Source organism: Myotis lucifugus, unplaced genomic scaffold (genome assembly GCF_000147115.1).
Source record: "Myotis lucifugus unplaced genomic scaffold, Myoluc2.0 scaffold_621, whole genome shotgun sequence".
Classification (NCBI taxonomy): Eukaryota; Metazoa; Chordata; class Mammalia; order Chiroptera; family Vespertilionidae; genus Myotis; species Myotis lucifugus.
In genome coordinates this window covers 354,690-376,872 of record NW_005871669.1, presented here as the reverse complement: position 1 = coordinate 376,872, position 22,183 = coordinate 354,690, and the positions used below count along the sequence as shown (strand labels likewise).

At 51.3% G+C, this 22,183-nt stretch overlaps 1 protein-coding gene across 4 annotated transcripts in view; it reads right to left on the bottom strand.

Moving 5' to 3' along the window:
- Nucleotides 1–22,183, bottom strand: part of PEX14 (peroxisomal biogenesis factor 14) — a 138,294-nt gene that overhangs the window by 6,348 nt on the left and 109,763 nt on the right. For 3 of the 4 annotated variants that reach the window (XM_023746033.1, XM_023746034.1, XM_023746035.1), the window contains 4 exons: nt 20,554–20,682; nt 6,184–6,269; nt 3,398–3,500; nt 2,214–2,311 (listed from right to left, as the gene is read on the bottom strand). In XM_023746033.1, the coding sequence (XP_023601801.1) occupies nt 2,214–2,311; nt 3,398–3,500; nt 6,184–6,269; nt 20,554–20,682 (416 nt within the window). The remainder of the gene's footprint in view (nt 1–2,213; nt 2,312–3,397; nt 3,501–6,183; nt 6,270–20,553; nt 20,683–22,183) is intronic. The other variant, XM_023746036.1, reaches the window with a different exon arrangement.

The following is a 22,183-nucleotide window of genomic DNA, read 5'->3' as shown; positions in this document are numbered from 1 at the left end:
CGTCCTAGGACTGCACGTCGCTTCCTTCCCCGAGGAGGGCCATGGGAGGGAACCGCCACGGTGACCTCTGACAAACAGCATCCTTCCCCGGACACTTTCCCTAGGAGGCTGTTGCCATATAAACTTCAGAGGCCCGCCTTCTCCCGCAAATCTGGCTGGGATGGATGGAGGAGGAAATCACGGTCCCCCCAAAGGCGCTGCCAGTGGCCAAGCTGCCTGTGAAGTGTTTATGGGCCCATTCCAGGTGGTGGCCTCAGGTGTGTGGGCCTGCATCACCCGGGCTAGAGGCCACCCGAGGTGGCTGCAAGGGCACAGATGACTTGTGCGAGGCCCCTGCTTCCCTGACAACGCCTCCCTGGCCTGACACAGAAAACCCCAGCGTAAGGTCAGGAGGACGCGGAGCCCCAGGCTGGCAGAGGGAGGGGGCCTGGGCCTCTGACGTGGAGCGGGGCTCGCTGCCCAGCACACCTTTGCAGGGAGAAGGCTCTGAGCCTCCCCACACACGCTCCCTGGGGGCCCCGCTCCAGACCACCAGACAGCACAGACCCGGAGCCACTGTTCTGGCTTCTCTGAAGCCTTGAAACTATAGCAGCCCATTAACAAGGGAGCAATTTCCACTCACCGGCCTGCAAAGGACTCAGATTTCCAAACGCATGTGGTGCCAGATGCCAGGATTTAGAAATAAAACCTGACATCTGGGGCTTTTTAGCCAGTCTCTTTAAAAACAGTTGTAGAAAAGTCCCAGCCTCCAGTTTTATGTAGGTTTTTTAATTACTTAATGCTCTTCTTTTTAATTTTTTACAGTGCTGCAGTAGGAGCTTGGAAGCCAGATATAAAAACTTATATTACAGCTGAGAAAACACAGCTCCAAGTCCTTGGTTTATGGGGTAACCAGTCTTCACACATATGGTTTAGGCACCAAACCAAGGAGCCCCGCTTCCGTCCAGGAGAGAATGGATGGGAGGGGCCGGGGGCACGTGGGGGGCCATCAGAAAAACAAGCACAAAACACTCAGGCGGCTCTCAACCACTAAGCGCCATCCTGGCCTCCCCCCTCTTAAATGCAACATGTGGTCTTAATCTTAATGGTTAAGGTCTGAAACAGTTTTCCAATTTCCGGAATGGCTTCTGGCCACGGGCAGGCCACCGCTCCGAAAGATGATAGAGGATCGTGGGGCGGGGTCGTAACCGGCCTTCTGGGTGCTTTATGGGCCACCTGCCCCTGGGGCACACACGGTGGCTGGAGGTGGCCACCGGCAACGGCGCCCGCCACCTGAGGAGGAAGTACAGGCAGCCTCTCTATGTGGGGGTATCTGAGGAGGGGATTCTCAGGAGGCACCCAGATTCCATGGGAAATGGAAAGATGCCCATTCTGCTGGGTTTTTACAAATGCGGGAGATGTGCACTCGGGTGGGCCCCCTGGGAGAGGCCCTCAGAGTGGGATCCTTACAGCCCCGGGGGTGGAAGCAGCCAGAAAGCAGTCACTGGGCCACTGTCTCCGGGGCCCCGCCGGTCCAGGACAATGCCTCGGGGATGACCTTGTCACTCACCCACAGACCCCAGGCCAGAAGCCTGACACCCTGGAGCTGGCTGCAGCCAGCCCTGTTCTAAGCATGCCAATGAAGGAGGTGCCACTACAGCTCCATTTTGCAGATGAGGAAACTGAGACCCTTGCCTGTGGTGGCACAGCTAGCAGGTGGCAGGGAGGGTTTTAACCCAGGCAGTCTGATCTGAGTTCTGATATTACTAAGACAGCTTCAGATTTTGGAGTGAGACGTGGAAACTGCCCCAGTCAATTCCAGTTGGCACTACATCCCTTTGGGGTTGCCCTGCCCTGAGCGCTGGGCTTCGAGAACTTGGGCATCACCACAGAGTTTAGCCCAGTGCCTCTTGGCAACTGTGATCTGTGACCTCACATGCAAGTGGAGACTGTCCTGTGTCTACACCATCGGCCTCAGAGGTGGGCATGTGCGACCACGGGAGGCCCCGGGCAGAGAGCGGCTCCTCCTGGCTCCCGGGGAGGTGCCAGGGAGACAGAAAGGACAGCCTCCGAGCTGAACGCCTCTTTCCTCTACAAGGGCAGTGTGGGCCCCTCGTGCAGTCAGTGTGAGAAAAGACCAAGTCAGACCCCACAGAAGCGGCGAGCTGGCAGAAAGGACCAGAGTGAAGAGCGGGACAGGGCACCCCTGGGGGACCAGGGTCAGGGACCAGTACCTTCGCTGTGGCCAGTTCGTGGGCGAGCTCCTGCACCTTCTGCTGCTGTTGAATGAGCAGCTCCTGGACGGAGGCTAAGGTCACCTGTAGCTGAGTCACTGGGAGGGAAGAGCAGTGGTGTCTCTGTTAAATGACATAAATGGATTCTCCTTCTTCTAGTGACATGTTCACACACCTGAAGCTGCAGCTTCTGAATGAACTGCAGACACCCAGCCACATCATTTACCTGAGCTCTGGGCAATCCACCTGCACTGCATCTACCTGCAGTCTCTCTACTTCCTCTGTCCACTTTGTCGCTGTCCATGGTCAACATATATCCATCCAACCTCTCCCCTCTAATCACACCGGCTGCTGATCTGCCCGGCTCTCGGCTTCGGTAATGCCCACACCCCGGCCTCGGCGTGTCCTTGCGGCACCGCTGCAGTGTCCAGTCCCGGAGACGGACCTCAGGTTCCACACCCTCCAGGATGGTTGAAAACTGCCGACCCCCATGCCCTGCTGCTCCTCCCCCTCCCCACCCAACCCTGAGGTGCGGAGCTCCCAGTCCTGTGGCCTCGTCAGGGCCTGGGGCCACCGTGCGGCAGAATTTCTGAGGCCTGCCTGGGACAGCGGCTCCCGCCCTTGCCTGAGTTTTTAGATTCAGAGTCTGCACCTAGTAAACAAGTTTATCAAGGAGAAAAGCCACCTCTGGCGCGACAGGTCCCAGCTAATCTGGACCATCATCGGGGCACCGGGTGATGAACGCAAGCCCCGTGGAGTCGATGACAGAGGAGGTGGCTGGGGTCCCGGGAGCCGCAGTAATTACAGCCTCTCTTGACCCTGCGTCGGATTCTTAGAGGGAAGGGGGAAAATCGCTGAAAACCCCCCTGAAAACCTCATAGAAGCAGAAATTAAAAATGAACTTTACAGCCCTTAGAAAGGCTGTCATTTTATTCCCCTTATTAATATTCTGAGGTTGGGAGCCTTTCCGTAAAAACATAATTAATTGAGGCCGTGCCGACAGTAAACAAGCAATTTCAAATTAAACCGAAATGACGGCGGCTTCATTTGCAAATGTGAACAGATTCTCAGAGCAGATAAATGAAGTCACCACATAAAGTGGAGACGGAGGGGAGAGGGAGGGGCAGAGAAGGGGCTGCTCGGGGAGCTTTGAGGGGTGACTTGATGGAGTCATTAATCTTTACCTGTCTGTGCCACGCTGCCACTCAGCTCCGAGAGACTCGCCTCCATCCTCTCCAGTTGCTTCCTGTCCTCTCGTCCGCCCATGATGAGGGGGAGCAGGTATTTCTACAAGAGGCAGGGTGGGCAGGAGGGGTGCGTATTTGGGTTATTGTCCACCAATCTCTCAGTCTGCAGACCAGCCTGCGTCCCGTCACGCCCAGGTTGTGGGAACTCTCTAAGCAAACACCATCCATGAAGGAGGCATCCGAGAGCTACGAGACTGTGGCTCATTCCAACCAGGTAAAAATCCTGTCTGAATAAGGCCAAGGACCAGGGAACAGGGACGAGTAAATCCATTTGACTTATTCTTATGAAACACTTTTTTGGTTCTTTTATGTAGTTTTCTTAATGGTGTTATATAAACTCTCTCTGTAACAAAAATATGTAAACTGTACTGTAAAAGCTGTCAGATAACAATATAACATGTGACCTCCAGGAGTGGGGAGAAACCTCTCACACTTTTCTGAACCTCTAACAGTCCGAACCATGTGAGTGAACTGTCCATTCAGAAACTAACGAGTAAAAGTAAGTAAGTGAAAAATTACTTGAGGAACTAGATGAGAACCCACAGCAGGTTCTGGGGCCTTGGTGCTTTTACCAGGGATGAGACACGGATGTTCTGTGCGGCCGTCGGGAGAGCTCACTTTGGTCTTTCTCTAAACTGAGCCTTGAGTCCTCAGAACACACTTCCTTCAGCTCCGAGTCAGATGCATCGGATTCCCCCAGAACTGAGACCCAGGGGCAGAGGGAGAGGAAAGGGCAAAAACTGAAGAAAGTGCCCTGGGAAAAAGGGCAACCAAGCAGGGGCCCCCGAATGGGGAAACAGACTGGGGAGGATAAGGTTGTGGGACGTTCAGGAAGAAGGCAGGTGGGCAGCGGTGCCACTTGGGAGAGCTGATGAAAGGACATGCGCTCTGAAGTCCAAGAGCTCAGGACCTGGCGCCTCCCGGTGCAGAGCTGAGGCTGCCACCACCACTCAGAGCAGCCTGGTTAGCCGCTGGTGGGTGCGGGCTGGCGGGTGTGGGAACTGGCTGGCGGGACCAAGGAGAATGTTGGTTCTCACTCCACTTGGGCCCCCGATTGGACAACAACAGCAACCTGCCCATTAAGTGTCTGGCTGGGAGGCAGGGGCCTCTCACAGGCTGCGGGGACGCGCTCCGAGGGCGGCTCCCGAGTGGAGAGGTTATTTAGTGGCGCGCAGCACTCTATTCTGCAAAGTGCTTTCAACCACGGGAGTTATTGCCTGCAACCGAGCGAAACTCGCTCAGTGTAGCCGCAGCTCCAGGGTGAAGATTTCCTAATACAAAAGTCAAGAAGTTCTCATACGTGTAACAAACTACAAGTTCCATTTCTGAGATCAGAAATGCCAGGGGAAGGCACACATCCTAGTACACTAACCACCCCAGCCTAAACCTGTAGGTATTTATAAACTTCTCCTTGTTTAATTTAAAGAAACTATTAGCAGGTGTTGTAGAAACTCTCCTGTCACCACTGTGACTGGTTTTCCCACGTCTCTTTCCTTTTTTACGCAGACAACTGACCCTGCTGCCAGGGCCCAGATCCCAGCCTCCCAGGGCCAGGCGGTCGGTGCTGAGCGCAGCCTGGACGTCCAGGGAGGCTCTGCCTTCCAGGTGACTGCGCACAGTGATGGGAAAGCAGCTTCCCACGCAGGGGAAGGGGAGGCATCGGGTCCGAGGGGTGGGGGTGAGGGGGGTGTCACATGACTATCCCAGGACACAAAACAGTTTGCTTCCGCATTTCTGACTGGAAATTTCCAACTCCAAGAACAGATGCTACACCGAAAAAAAATGTATTCTGCTACAACTCTGTCATTAGCTACTAAGTCAAAAATTAAGAATCCCAGAGTGCAATGCTGAAGCATGGCTCACATGCTAAAAGTTACGTGGTGGGAGGAGCAGGTGGCCTGGAAAGGAAGGAACTTCTCTCCAGGACCAGGAGGGAGCAAGTCCTCCACCATGGTTTACCCTCTGTCTCTGGGGGCCCACCCTGGCTCTGCATCTTCTAGAAGAGACTCTGTGCCTGGTACCTGCTATCAAGTCGGGGAATGCTCACTCATGCCTGCAGCTCTGCTGTTAGCAATGACCTCTGGACCCTGAGGGCTGACTATGGAGTCTGGAGAAATCCTAGATTTACATGGATACCAACATAATATGTAGGAGACAAAGGGTAGATCCCATAATATGATACGCTGAGATGCTCAAAGCTGGTTTTAATACCAAGGTAGAAAAAATGGCATATAAAGCACTTCCTATGTGCCAGGCCACCGCACTCCCCAAAGCAGCACCTTTGAGCTTCACAACTGTGAGGTAGGGTCTATGTCCCCATTTTACAGATGAGACCCCTGAGCCTGTGGTCACACAGCTATCACATGGCAGAGCCGGGATGCAGCACAGGCAGCTGGGCTCACTGTCCAGCTCTCAACCACCTGTCACTGCCTCTCAAATGGAGGGCTGCTCCGCACACGCCGGGCACTGTTGTAAGCACAGTCCCCTGGGAGAGATGCCAAGGCTAGTGGATGAGGTGGGTCTGAACCTGCCAAGCATACCCGTCCGGGTGGAGCAGGACCTGCACTTGAACCTCCAGAGAGTGTGTTCGCTGGGACATGCTGCCTCTGCACACAGCCCTGCTCCTGCCACGGCACTGCAGGCTGAGTGCCGCCAGGCAGGAGAAGCTCGGGAGAGGGGAGAACGGGGCTGAACGCCAAGGGGCCCTGGAAGGGAGGACCTACCTTGTAGAGCTGGTGAAAGCCAAAGGCGATGCCCGCCATGATGACAGCCAAGGCACTGTAATCTCTCCATCGGGAACCCACAGGGCCTACGGTTGGGAGAGAAGGCGTGTCAGGAGAAGGGGCACATGCGTCCTTCCCCGGGGCCGGGGAGAGCTAAGTGCTCAGTGTCTTCATCTCGAAGGACCGGCAACTCCGCTGCGGGAGACAGTGTGATGTCAGGGACACGGGCCGGCTGCGGCTCCCTCCCCTTTCCAGGCCTCAGAACCACCTGCTCAGGGTGCACCTGCTGCGTGGTGCCTACAGTGAGCTACGCCCCGGCCGGGGAGTCAGGTGCAGAGGCGAACTGAAGACCGAGGGCATGGCGTCCACTCGCAAGGCAGGAAGGGTCCCGCGAGGCTGCCATAAACACTGAGATGTGCCTAAGTGCACATCCACATGCCCTGCTACAGACAGGGCTGAGCTAAGAGCACTTCAGAGCGAGGCGGGTGGACGGGGTAGACTGTGTGCCTGCAGTGTGGAGGCACGGGCCGGGGCGGTGGTGATGAGGTCTCTGGCCAGTCTTGCCCTGCTCTCCCACTATTCGGCGAAGAGGAAGCACCTACAGATGATGGAACGAGCTCACTCCAGAGATGCAGAGGCCAGACAGGGAGATGGGAGAGTGGGGATGGCAGGGAGGCGTCGGGGTCCTCGCAGGTTCTGGAGGCCTACGCTGAGACCTTCAGGTTCCAGGGGAAAACGGGGTCCAGGCAGGGCACGAGCAACTGCAAAGGTAGCTGACCTATGCTCAAAGGACAAAAGGTGGCCAGTGCGGATGGGGAGCGTCTGGGCCTGACCAAGGGGGGAGGGCTATCCTGGCAGAGAGAGCCCAAGAACAGAGGGACCAGGAAGCCTGGGAGCATCAGAGGGCGGCTGGTGGGAGGAGTGGGAAAGGATGTGGGCACACGGGGAGAAGGGGCTGCTGACATGCAGCCGTCTGGGGGGGTCCAAGTGGCAAAGATGCCCCGGGGTGGGGGCGAGGGAGATGCTCCCTCCTCCCTGAGTCTCTCTTTGACCGCCACACCCCCCTCGGTGTTTCCCCCTCCGTCCGCCCGCCTGGCCTATGGATTCCAGTGTGGCCCAGCCCCGGAGTCTCCTGCACAAAATGTCATCGACAGGTGGCCTCCCCACAGCTGGACTCCCTCTTTGGTTTTAGTTTTCGAACAGGTAGCACACGCGTATGGTCTAAGCGTGAGGCAGCAGTCAGTCTACTCAACAGGCTCCCCCACCAGCCACTGCCGATCGCGTCCTGTTCATCTGGCCGGAGAATTTTTATGCACATGTAAGGCAACACAGACATGTATTCTTTCCCTTCTCTCTTTCCCTATTTCTCATCCTCTTTCTTTTCTACGGCTGCTCAATACTCTATCTAATCAGTTCTCTTCCGATGGACGCTTAGGCGATTCCAGTCCTTCACGACTTCCCGCCATGCTGCCTGCCACCGGCAACCGTGTTCACACCTCACCACGCATGCGTGTACAAGCACATCTGTAGCCGTGGACATCCGGGAGGCTGCGGCAGAGGTACATGCACCTGCAACTCTGCGGGACACCCAGCCCCATCCACGCGCCTGCTCCCTCATGGCTACTTGACAGTGGGCTCAGCACACTTGGAGATTTCGGCCAGTAGAGGAGCGGGAAAGCCATACTTCCGTTTTCACCGGCATTACCCTGTTAGGACCGAGGACAGAGTGTCCTTTCATTGGCATTTCCCTGTCAGTGTACTCTACCCGTTCCATGCTTTTCTACTCCATTTCTTTTCATTTATTTATTTATATTTTTTTATTGATTTCCGAGAGGGAGAGAGAGAGAGAAACATCAATGATGAGAGAATCATTGACCAGCTGCCTCCTGCACGTCCCCCACCAGGGATCGAGCGCCCGCAACCCAAGCATATGCCCTGACCGGAATTGAACCGTGACTTCCTGGTTCACAGGTCAGCACTCAACCACTGAGCCACACCGGCTGGGCTCTACTCCTCTACTCCATTTCTCTATCAATTCACAGAAACGTTTTATACAGCCGGGAATGAGCCCTGCCTATGACAGGAGTTGCAACCACCTTTTTGTTTTTCTTTTGACTGTGCTCCTGGTGTTTGTGGCAGCAGGTGTTTTTCATATTTATATGAACCCACCACTCTAGCCTTCTATGGTGCTGGGGTCTGGATCACAGAGCCAGGACTTCCACTCCCTTCCCAGGCTGTGCGGTGACACTCGGTGCTCATGGCTCTTAGCCGTCTCGGCTCTCACCTATAGTGACATCCCATCCAACAAGAAGCTACGGAGAGAAGTAACACCCGCTGGTGCAATCGAGCCCGGAGGCTTTCTGTCCCAGGCCTGCTGCCCTTTGGTCTCGTTCCTGACCTCCTCTGCTCGGACTGCCTCGTTGCAAAATCCCACATCTAGGGCAAGTCCATTTTTAGAAGGAAAAAGTGAAGATATTGAGCAGCCTTTCCACTCCTCAGGAGAGTCCCAGACATCTGTCTGTGCAGCCAAAGTCCCCAGAGAAAGCATCTTCAAAACGGCCTCTGGCCTTGGCCATGGGCTCGTGGGTTGGAGCGTCGTTCTGTGCGCCACAAGGTGGCAGGTTCAACTCCAGGTCAGAGCACACGCCCACATTATGAGTTTGACCCATGCTCAGGGCACCTGCGGGAGACAACCCATTGATGTTTCTCTCTCACATCGATGGTTCTCTCTCTCTCCCTCCCCCCCCCCCCTTCTTCCTTCCTCTCCCTCCCACCCGGGACCGGAGGTAACAAGGCGGAAAAGAGGCCGCAGCTCAGGGTCCGAGAACCGGGACCTCTCCTTCCTACAGCTGCTCCCACCCTTCCAGAGCTCTGACCTCCTCGCGCACCACATACACCTGTGGCTCCCTGCCAGCCACACCCTCACCCCGCACGGCGCCTCGTTCCTGCCATGCTCGCGTTAAGAACATTTTATTGCCCCCTGGTTTTCATTATTAATGAAAAGGGACCAGAATGATCTTTCCTAAAGTTCAGAGAGTCTATAAAGACAAGAAGCTGAAATGCCACTTTACTCGTTCTGGAGACGGGTGATACAATTCTGTCTTGTGGCAAAATGAAAGCAAAGGAAAGCGAAGTCGGAGATCACCCTCATCCCCGCGTGCCTTTCCAAAGGGCTGCAGAGAAGGCAGCGGTGTGACCCACCCGGCCAACCCGCTGCGACCCCCTGGAGTCCTCCCCACGCCCACCGGGGCCAACGCTGTCCGGCCGGTGCAGGCTCCATGAAGGAGTGAGAGCAGGGCGCCTGGGAGGGTTTGGGGCTACAAGAGCCTCTCTGTCACCATGCTCCCCGAATGTCCAGAATCGTAGTCAAGGTGGAAACGGGGCCACGCTTCAGCTCTAGCCTGAAAATGAGGGACATGAACTGAGCTGTTTGGAAGCTCCGAGCCCCCAGTCTGGGAGCAGATGCCTCTAAACAATGGGGCCAGGAGCACGAGGTCGGGCCCTGGCTCCACCACCAACCAGATGACTCCCAAAGACACGCTTCTCCTCCCATGAAGCACAGACAGCTGACGGAGGCAGGCTCAGCTGGATTTAAAGAGCCCGGAGCAATGCCACGTTTACTGTCACCAATTCAAACGCTCCAGAGCACTTCTCCACAAGCAGGACTAGCGGACGAGCCGAGTGGCACGGCGCTTCGCCAACACACCACATCACCGGTGTCCTGGGAAGGACGGTGAGACAGGCCATGGTGGCAGCAACCTCATCCCACACAACTGGCACTTGGGGGGCTTTCCTGTGCCTTAGGCAGCCACGAGGTCAGGGGACAAGTTGTCGCAGGGAGAGGGGGATGGGGCTCTTCGAAACTCAGCACCTTCCCTAGCATTCCACGGATTCCACCCATTAGCCTGAGACCCGCAGTCCCGGAGTTTCGGGGGAATCCACGGTGTACGGCAGCCGAGTCAGGGGAACGAAAGCTGCCCATGGCTCCGTAACCTCACTGAACACCTGCAAAACCAGCACCACTCAATTCCTCCCGCTACGTCCCCCAGGAAACTCGCCTGGCAGGTGAGAGCAAGCACCGCCACGTACGAACACGTGCGTGGGGCTGAGAAGCTTGAAACCACGGTCAGGGACTCACTGACACCGCAAACCAGTCAAGATTCATCGATACGGGGCTGAAACTGCCACAGGTTCATCCTGCTGAGGCCTCGGCATCAGCGTGACAGCTGACAACGGGGGAGGGCAAGACAGCGGCAGAAGCCGGCCAGCCCAGCTGGTCCCGCCACACTCATCGAGGCTGGAGCCACAACTCCTGGTGGCGGTGCAGCCAGCTTCTCAGATCACCCTCAGCTCTGCTCACAAGCCGCCCTGCACATTCACTGATAAAGCCTCGTCCACAGTGAGGCCCCAGGCTAAGGCCCGTCCACCAGGCCAGCGCTCCTCGCAGCGGCTGCTGGGCTGAATGCACAGAGCGACGGGGACCAGCTGCATGGTCCTGCGGGCTGAGCTGGGGACGCTGGCAGCGGTCAGATACACCCCGACCCAGCGCAGCAACTAGCAACTACAGCTCTGTCCTGAGCAGAAGCACCTGGGCGGCTGGTGGGGCAGAGGCACCGCATCGGCCCACGGCAGTCGCGTCTGCACACCCAAGGCCTCTTCACACGAACATCCTGTGAAAGGCAATCTTCCCCTTCCCAGGAGCTGCAGTGCTATCAGCAGAGTCATCTGCAGGCAGGAAGGACACTGAGGCATATCTATATCCTCACTCATAGATTAAAAATATGAGCCCTAATTAAACTGTATGAACTCAGAAGAGTCCAGAAATAGACCCGTGCTTATATGGTCAACTGTTTTTTTACAAAGAGATCAAGGTTTGTGCTGAGACGTTTGGAAATCAATAGAGGGAAAATGGACCTCAACCCTCACCTTACACCATTCACAAAAATTACTCCAAATGGATCACACATCTAGACAAAAAAGCAAGAACTATAAAGCTTCTGTAAGGAAACAGAAAAAGATCTTTGCAACCTCAGGGCAGGCAAAGAATCTTAAGATACAAAAAGTATAAATCATAAAAGGAAAAAAACTGATATATTGAACTTAGTCAAAATTTTAAACTTTTGGTTTTCAAAAGGAACTATCCAGAAAATGAAAAGACAACATATAGACTGGGAGAAAATATCTGCAAAATATTTCTATAACAATAAAAGCATAACATGCTAATTAGACCGGATAGCCGAACGACCTTCCGGATGAAGCCGGGGCTGCGAGGGTCCAGCCCCTTGCACGAATTTTGTGCATCAGGCCTCTAGTATTTGATAAAAGACTTATAACCATCTATCTATCTATATATATAAAAACCAAGTGACCCGAATGACAGGTACGACTGGTCGCTATGACTTGATGGGGGTAGGGACACATGGCCAACTCCCGTGGCCCCTCCCCCAGGCTGGCCCAGCCCCTGATCAGCCTCCCCCACCCCGATCGTGGGCAGGGCCAGCCGGCCCACCTTCTGCGGCCCTTCGACCTGGCCCCGGCTGGACCCCACACGTGCATGAATTCGTGCACCAGGCCTTTAGTAATATATAAAGAATTGTTACAATTCATTAATTAACACACACACACGGTGCCCTAACCAGTTTGGCTCAGTGGATGGAGTGTTGGACCTCTGACTGAAGAGTCACGGGTTCAATTCCGGTTAAGGGTGCATACCTCGGTTGTAGTGCAATCCCTAGCCCCGGTAGGGGTACATGCAGGAGGCAACCAATCTATGTGTCTCTCTCACATCAATGTTTCTATCTCTGTCTCTCCCTCCTGCCACTCTCTCTAAAAATCAATGGGAAAAATCCTCAGGTGAGGATTAACCAAAATTAAAATTAAAAAAAAATAAGGTGATTTTAAAAATGGGCAAAAGATTGGAAGAAACACTTTACAAAAGCTATATGAATGGCCAATAAGCACATGAAAATTGCTTGACATCATCAGTCATTAGAACAATACAAATTAAAAGCACAATGAGATTCTATAACATACACATTAGAATGGCTAAACTAAAAAACTGAGAATACCAAGTGTTGTCAAGGATGTGGAGCAACAGAAACTCTCATACATTAATGCTGAAAAGGTTAAATGGTGCAACCATTTTGCAAAATAGTTTGACAATTTCTTATACAGTTAAACATACAGCTAAGGTATGACCAAAGCATTCCACTCCTAGGTATTTATCTAAGAGAAAGGACAGCATATCTGCATACAAAGACTTGTATGTTCATGGCAGCATTACTCATAATAGCCCCAAAATGGAACCTGGTCACTGGATAAATAAATTGTGGTATATCCATACAAGAGACTGTGGGTAGGGGGGAGGGAGGTTGTGATAGAAATATGTGTAGCTCACAAAGCCTAAAATATTTACTACCTGGGCCTGTATGTATATATGTTATGTATGATAATAAAGAAACCACACAAAAAAGACTGCATAGTATATTATTCTATTTACATGAAATTATCTAAAAGCCAGAACTTTAGTGATAGGGAGTAGATTGCTGGTTGACAAGAACTAGGAGGTGGGGAGAGGACTGATGTAATGGGCACAGAGAAAGTTTTTGGGGTGATGGAAATTTTCTATATTGTAACTGTAGTGTTGGTTATATAAGTTAGAACTCACCTGTACAATTCATCAAGTTGTATACTTAAAAATAATTACTCTTACTGTATGTAAATTCTACTTCAAAAAAGCTGATTAGACTGGAAAAAAAATTCAGAGGAACCCAGAAATATAAAACTGCCATATGACCCAGCAACTCAAGAGCAATGAAAACTTACAGCCACACAAGACTGGCACACAAACGTCCTTAGCAGCAGTTGGCCCAAACTGGAGACAACCTAAATGTCCATCGACTGGTGAACTGAGAGACGGGGTGTGGTGCATCCATACAGTGGAATACTCGTCAGCAATAAGAAGGAATGAAGTACTGCTACATGCCACCACATGGATGAAACTCAAAAATAGTATGCTCCTTTGAAAAGCAGCGGGCCACAAGGAATTGCACAGTGTATGATTCCACTTACTTGAAATGTCCAGAACAGGTAATGTCATAGCGACAGACAGATTAGTGGCTGCCTAGGGCTGGAGGTGAGGTTAACAATAAGAGGCCACAATGGATCCCATTTGGGGGATAAAAGTGCTCTAAAAATCATTGAATGATACACTTGAAATGGGTGAGTTTTAGGATATGTAAAATATACTTCAAAAGCTTTGTTTAAAAGATATCTAACCCAGACCCATCTATATTACAAAAGGCCTGTGGCCATAACACCATAACGACCAAACGACCGGTCACCCGGAGGTGCATTGATGGGTCTCACGGCATGGCGGGTCTGGGGTCCCGCTCCCGCAGTGGCGCGGCGGAGTCTGGGGTCCCATGGCGTGGTGGGTCTGGGGTCTCGTGCGATTTCACGCGCTGGGCCTCTAGTGTATATATAAACAACTAATTTTTACTAAAGTGACAAATAATTCAATGCTGGCACAACTGGATATCCACAAAGGGAAAAACAAACCTTAAGTTTCACCTAACACCACACACAGAAATAACAGAATGAAACAGATCTCAACATAAAAGTGAACACTATAAAACTTCTATGAGAAAAACTTTCCAACCTTGGGGTAAGCAAAGGCTTATTAGGACACAAAAACCCATACATTGAAAAAGAAAAGATCAATGGTTGTCATGACATTTAAAATCTTTTGCTTTTCAAAAAGCACTGTTAAGGGGGGGTGGAGGGAAGCAAGCCACAGACTGAGAGAAAATATTAACAATACACATATATGACAAGAACCTGAATCCAGAAAACTTAAAGAACTCTTCCAGATCAATAATTAGAAGAAAATTAAGAATGGGCAAAAGACTGAAACAGACACTTCACAAAAGAAGATATGCACATAACAACAAGCACAAAAAGATGCTCAACGTTATCAGTCATCACAGAGATGTAAACTCAGACCACTCTGAGACACCACGACACATTAAACTCCTCAAATGAAAGAGACTGACAACACCAACTGCTGGTGAGGCTATGAAACAAACGAGATCTCTCATACACTGCTGAAGGGAGTGCAAAATGGCACAACCACTTTAGAACACAGTTTAGCAGTTTCTTATAAAGTTAAACTTACACTTAACATATGACCCTGCAATTCCACTCCTAGGCATTTACTGAAGAGGGGGGGAAAACATACAAAGATTTGTATACGAATATTCACAAGAGCTTTATTCGTAATAGTGCGAAGCTGGAAACAGCCCAAAGGCCATCAACTGGTGAATGGATAAACAAACTGGTGCGTCCACACCATGCAATACCACTTGTAATAAAAAGGAACTTCTGATCCACACAACTTGGATGACTCTCAAAAACATCATGCTGAGCGACAGAAACCAGACACGAACGAGTACATACTGTATGATTCCATTTATATCAAACTCTAGGAAAGATAAGTCTAATCAGAAGCAACAGAAAGCAGACCAGTGGCTGCCCGAGTCCGGGTGGGCTGAGATCGGCTGGGAACGGGCACCAGGGAACCTTGTAGGGTATTGGAAATGTTTACTATGTGGTGATGGCTACACAGGAGTCCACACCTGTCAAAACTCAAATCGTAGAATTAAAATCGGTGCATTTTCTTTTCTGCACATTATACCTCAATAAAGCTGATTTTTAAAAAAGTATGTCCAGATTTTTTTTTAAAAGGGAGCTATAGGAAGTCAGCAGTGATTGAGAACAATACCTAGCAGAGTAGATTCTAAGTTCTCTCTCTGCTCAGTTAGCAGCTGAGACCAAGGAAAAAAGCAAGAACTATGAATTCCAATTCAACTTTTAAAAATGCATCCTGTAATATTTGACACATACAAAAGGAGATAACATTTACATAAGTGCTGAAGCGTGATAATAAAATGAGCAATCCTAGCCCCACCTACTGTACCAGGTAGAACTTTCCAAACACCACCGAAGCTCCAGGTGTTCCTCTCCACCCAGAGGCAGCCATTATGCTAAATTCAGTGTTTATTCTAACTCCAACTCTCCATGAGCTAGGAAAGCTGGGAACATGCCCATCAGCGCAAGGACTGGATTTCTCAGCCTCCCTTTCAGCCGGCGTGACCACGTGTCTGAGTTCCAGCCAATGGAGAGAAAGTGGCAGTGATGTGGGCAGTTTCCAGGAAGTGTCCTCAGAAGGGAGCTTGCCCTTTCTCCCCCCCCCCCCACCCCCCGCCCCTTGCTGGCTGGACGGCAGAGGGGACAGTGGGGCTGAGCAGTCACCCACAGCACAAGCTGGATGCCACCAGCCAGGTGTCAGGGACGCAGAGCCTGGGAGGAGCTGGGGCCCTGACATCAGAGCCTGCACTGCCGAGGTTTCCATAACAGAGAGATATCCTTCTATTTTGTTTAAGCCACTTTTATTTTGGGTTTTCTGTTATTTGCAGAAGAACCTTATAAAATGAACACAGGCTGCATTGTCAGCACAGCCATAATCCTGGCTGCCACCAACCAAAGACTTTCCCGGCCTAAGAGACCTAGGGAACGGCTCTGCCACTCCGCTCTTTCCCGTAACACTCGCCCGGGGCACTATCCACACACGGCACCTCCCTGGGTGAAACACACGGCCAACACAGCGGACAGGGTGGTGGCCCCTGAAAAGCTGTGTTTTAAGCTATTTCCTTAAAAATCAGAGGGTTTTTTTCATATACAAATCGGCAGCTTTTATGTAGCAAAAAGTGAGATTTGTGTGCTAAAGTGGCAGAGAGGGAAATGGGAGAGAAAATGGGAGGGCTCCCCACTTCATTTCCTGGTGGGAATGTCACTTGCAGGGTGGCTCGCACACACCACCCCGCCCCGGCCCTCGCTGCACCCCCAGGGATGCTCTCCTTCCAGCCCTCGCTGACTGGCCTTCAGAGCCCAGCTCCAGCCCTGCTTCCTCCGGACAGCCTCACCTAGCTGGCACTCGAGGGTTCCGTTGTTGGTCAACTCCTAAAGCTCTCACCACTCACACATACCACATGGCGTAGGCTGGTCCTCATGTATTTCCCCAAACACTGAGCTTCCCTCACGTTAGTCAGTGGCAAGGCCTGTCCTCTCCTTCCACAGCCTGCACGACCAAGCACACAGGAGGCCTCGCTGGCTCCCGGGGCTGCCCCGAGCTGCTGGTTTGACTGGACAGCCTTTCAATTCTGAAGTGCATTTCCATCCCCATTTATCCACTCAACAAGTATTTCTGGAACACCTGCTAAGACAGAATCTCGGGCATAGATCAAAAATATAAAAAGCCCTTGAGCTCCAGGAGCTCACAGTGAATGAACATTTCAGAGCATGGTGGTGGGAGTAGGAGCTGGCGGAGCGGAGGGGGACGGCCACCCGAGTGCACCCTAGCCGGAGTGGAGGCAGCTGAGACACGCCCTGCAGGGGCGGAGCTGCCCCGCCCCGCGGAACAGCAACCGGGCGCAGCATCTGACTGCCTTGTCATACACTCCCAGGGGCCTTCCCTGGCCCCCCTGCAGCATCTGCTCAGGTGAGACAATAATTTTAACACTGGCCTAAGAATAATATAGTCACATAGGTAATACTGCCTCAAAAATAATTAATGATGCGTTTCAAAGTAAGAAACCCAATGTGCTTTGACTGTCTTCCAGCAGGGGGGTGGCCTGGCTCTTGCCTCCCTCTCGGGTCCTCTCATCTGACACTCCCATCCCAGGCTGTTTGCCCAGAGGCTCCTGTCCATCCTGTCTGCTCACTGCACCAGTCGCCCCCCAGGTCCTGCTGTCCTTCACCTCATCTGTGCCACTGGCCTCACCTGGGCCGAGCTCAGGCACTGCTGCGTTCGCTCACCTGCCTTTCCTATCAGACAACAGCAACTGGAGAGAGCGACTAGCGAGGCCTTGTTAACCCTCCCACCCCGGGGCCTAGCACAGTGCCGGGCACATAGCAGGCCTTCCATAATACGTGCCGGCTCAGTGAATTAAGAGAGAAAGTATATAAGGCTATATGGGCTATAAGAGAAACAACTGAGAAAGAACACACTTTCTCTCTCACGATTTCTAATGAAATGTCAAAACCTTTCCCCAGCCCATTTACATCCTATTTTAAGAGGCAACTGAAGCTGTAGGTCTGTCTTTGAAAGGCCTAAGGAAAAAATTATTATTCCACAAAATTCACACCGGTCCTGCCTCTATCTCAAAGCTACCTTGCTTCTTGTCTCTCTGGAGGACAGAGGAGAAATCAGCTTGGAACGAATCAATCAAGCAAACATTTATCAGGACTTTCCGTTCAGGGCCGTGCTAGGCACCGCACACACACACACACACACAGATTCCTGCTTCCAAGTCGAGAAGAAGAAACCAGACTGAGGAACACAGAATGTCACATTTCCTCTGCTTTCGGCCTGGCTTTTCCTGAGCTCTCCCCGACTTCCTTCTCAGTTTATTCTCACCCCATGTGACACCAAGCTTCCCCGTGGTGCTACCTCCTCCCACTTTCACAAAGCCTTCTGACTTCTTCATTCTTCTCTTTTCTCTATTCTTGTGGAATTTTCTTGTCTGTATAATTAATTTTGGCATTTAATCATGTCTTATATTATTATCCTTTTCTTGCGAGTTTACGTTCTCTTTGCTGACACTGGCATTTACTACCACCTCAAGTTCCACCACAATCACCAAAGAGCAGAGATACACAGTAGGTGCGTCACAAACACTGAAGAACTGACCATTCTGGTAGGTCTCTACGTTCTCTTTGCTGACACTGGGCTCCTTGCAGCGATCTCGGAAAAGCTACCCTTCCCCAAGACGTGAGCATTTGGGGCTGAGCCCAGAGAATCCCATTTTCTAGACTTGGGCTCAGGGAGAAAATGTCCTTAAAAAGTCAAGAAACGTGAAGGGAAGGGCTGCCTGAGCTCCAGATGTAAACCGGCAGGAACACACATGAATGGAGGCCATAAATCCCTCCCAGGACGCAGACAATGCCTCGGCGATAAGCATGCAGATTGCACACCTAGTTCAGAAACTCCCCTGAGTTTGCTTGTAATTAAGGGGGTTAGAAAGGTAAAAAAAATATATAAACCCAATTAATCATTTAAATATTTAAAGTCAGATTTCCCCTCACTCCAGGATTAGTGTATTTCATAACGCCGGTGCAGACAGCCCTGGTTTTTACTGGGGTTCATTTTAGAGCGTGTTTAAACTCGTCAGGTTGAGTGATGCTTCCAGCAACTAATCGCATGTCAAATAAAAGATATTTTATGTAATAAATTACTGCTACAAGTAATTCAAATGTCATTTATCAGTTTTATTATCAGTCAGGCAAAGTCTTCTTTCTCTATATTAATCAAAATCAAGCTTTTTTTTTTTTTTTTTGGAGCAGTTTTGACACCTCTTGGCAAAAGTACAGAAGTGAAGAGGCAGCGCCAGCCCGGAGCTGGAGGGAGCGGGGCAGCGGCACAAGAAGAATGGCCCTCCCCGGTGACACTAAAGCGGCAGGTATTTAGAATTGCCATTCCCGTTGTTTTTACACCAGCGTCAGTGCAGGAAGGAGTCTGTCTCTAAGAAGATGTATTTTATTTTTAGGGCTGGGAGACTCTTAAAAATACTCCTACCTAAATACCTAACCGGGTAATGCTTTTTCTCAGAGCGATCCGGACAGAGGATGATTTAAAGGACTGAGCCGCCCCTCCCCATCCCAGGCTTTGCCTCTTCAGAAAGACGAACAGTTTAACCCTTTGTGTCTACTCACAGGAGGCAAGCGCAGGATGTTTTAGGCCAACTCTGTGATCAGCCAGAACACTCTGTCCTGAGCAAGTTTTCAAGTAGCCGAGAGACCTGTTCGGTATTAAGCACTAGAGGAAACAGCTGGAATAGAACAGATGTGCATCTTAGAAACTTCTGCACCCCAGCTGCCACTGCCCGTCCTCAACAAATCCCACTCAACGGCTGGGCCAGGGACACAGTAAGCAAAGTGTGGAGACTTGATCTTTGGTTAAAAGGAAACACAGAGTATGGTTAGGGACCCAAAGCAAACACAATGGGTGGGGAAGAATGCTGGCCAGGAAGGAGGAAAGAGTTCCAGGCCGACAGGCAGCTGCTACTGACTCCGGAGCCGCAGGACAAGGCTCACCACGAGGCATGTTCCTCTCGTCTCAGGCCACATGACACCAGTGGTTTGTCAGACAAGGCGACCACAGATGAGAGCATGTGAGTGTGTGTGACCTGGTCTCACCCCTTCGGCCTCATCCACAAGAAAAGCAAGCAACAGTCTAAATGAGAGCGGGCACACACAGCGAGCGGCTCTAACCACTGCCCAGCCCTGCCTCTGCACAATGATGTCGCCCCCGCTGGGGCTGAGCCAGGGAGGATGGCAGAGTGAGCCAGACAGGAGCTCCAGACCACGCGGCAGGGGTTTAAATCACACCTTTTAAAATCTGATAGCTAACACCGTTTTAAATCATGTTTTGAAAAAATAAAACTTCCGAGACAGACAATTATACAAAAGGCATTTTGAAAGATGGCAAATTCAAGGCTGAGTTACATTAAAGACACAAAACTGAGCTATTTTTCATCACTTTGGAGTCAATTTTAACCTTTTTAGACTTTGTACAGGTGACTAAAAGAAGGGGTTCTGGCTGTATTTGAGGTGTACATTTATTACTAGTTTAAAGAACCTCAATTCCTAAAACAGCTCTTATTTAAAAACAACAAAACCTCCTGTGGGTCATGGTCTCATGTTATAATTAAACACTACATACAAAAAGGACATTTACATCTAATCTGAAATTTTCTAACAGACTGCCACTGCATAAATATACATGGTATAGCCAGGATAAGAAAGGGAGGGAGGGAGGGAGGGAGGGAGGGAGGGAGGGAGGGAGGGAGGGAAGGAGGAGGGGGCAATCTAAATCTACTAATATGAACTTTAAAAAATAAAATTGGGAGGCAAGTTATTTTAGCGAGCAAACGAGAATGCACTCATGAATCCAAAGTTCATGTTCGTTCCTCTTAGAGCAACAATAACATGCAAAAGCACTGCTCTAAGAAAATGGAAACTGAGCCAATGCGTACTTTGGTAGATTCTTACTTGTAACCATAATACCTGACACAACACATTAATAAACTCATTTATTCTGGTCCCTCGTCTCTTCTTCTTAAACCTTTGTCACAGACTTCAAAGTTTGTCTAGAAGGTTTGGGTGTGTCACATTCTTCGGGAAAAACACAGGAGCCGCCGGCTACGCCTCCCAGCTCCCCGGCTTGCTGAGTCTGGGAGAGGGGAGCACTGCTCTCGGCCAGAGCCCTGCGTCCAATCAAGGTGAAAGCAGGGGCTGGAGTGGGCGACTTACTGTATGGCTGAGACATGAGGTGAGGGGGCTGGACAGGAACCACCTGTGTGGCTGGGCCCAAGGCCGCAGGCTCGTCAGCCGCCGTGCCCGACTGCTGGAAGGCCACATCGATCTCCTCGTCCGTCAGCCCTGGGGGAGAAGAGCACATGATTGCAGGTGAGTACCTTGCCCACTGCCCACGGCTGCTACGAAATCTGCGTTGAGAAAAGACCCCGAGAGCCACGGAACGCCTAGCATCCTGGGAAGTTGCCTCTCCGATTTCGGATTCTCTGGAACCTCTCTCAGTTGCAATTTAACCTTAAGCGACAGAATATTAGCCTCAACACTGCTTCCAAATGTGGCTCATTCAATTTCCTTAATTTATCCTTGAGTTTATTGCTGCTTTTGAAGTCGCTCTGTACTGCAATTCTCCATTCTTCCCCTGAAAACAGATACCATCAACTGCAAATGTGGCTCATTTTAATCTGTAATGGTGTTAAAAAAAAGAGGGGAAAAAACTAACAATAATGCATGAAAACAGACAGGGAAACAAAAAACTAATTATTGGGTGAGACGACTAATTAGTCTAGATCGTTTCCGAAGACGGGAATAATTTGCTTTATTTTATGACAAATGCAGAAATAAAAAGAAAAATCAGGACTGACTGTGATTAGTATGAATGGGATATAGAATGTAAAGAAGAAAATAAAACAAGAAAACAGATCAAAACAAGGCCAGGCCCAAACTTTGAGATGATTATTACTCTAGCCTATCACAGGCTGCCTATATCGCCTTTGGCTAGTTTTTCATTTTCCCTTTTTTTTTTTTTAGTCTTCCTGACACTCTACACCACGCTGCGCACGGGACCTGAGGAAATAGCAGGGCGCCATCTGCAGTGGCTACAACACGTGGAGAGGATTTGCCCACGGAGGAGCCCAGGGAGAATAAAAGGCAAGTGGAAGACCCAGGCGGACCCCATTTCCAGGGGGCACACGGCCGGAAGCTTTTCCGAGGCAGCCTGGGGCGCTGGCTCTGCGAGAGGAGGGAGGGCACCAACCAGCCCAAAGCGAGGAACAAGTGCGCACACGGGTGGGAGAAACCTCTCCCGAGGGGCAGCTCGGAAGTAACGTGCGCGTGCGATCGCTCTCGCCACTAAGAGAGGAAAAGGCAGGTGGGAGGTCGCGGCGAGGCCACGCCACGAAAGACCACTCCGGCCGGCCGTGCTGTTCCGGGAATCCCAATATCCAGGCCGGCCGCAACATGGAGCTTTTAAACGAGCCTGGAGCTTTTCCACATCTGGTCAGCAGCCTCCATTAGAGGCCACAGCGTGGTCTATCTGCCCCTGGGGGTGGATGACGTAAGTACAGGAGGTTCTGAGGATCAGCATCTTCCGAAGCCTGTGCCGCACGCTCCGTGCCAAGGGGCTACTAGATGGAGCACATTAATGCTCTACAGCACGGCGTGAGTGGGCTGCAGCCGCCCCACAAACTTTTCTGGGGAGGATGCCTGAACTGCTCCAACCGGCCCCGGCCCCTTCCTTCGCCTCCCTGTGCTGGGCAGCTGAGATGTGGCCCCATTGAACACTGCGGCTCTCCCCCTTCTCCGCACACACAGGCCGGGCCACAGCTCTGTGAAGTCTCTCAGCACACCG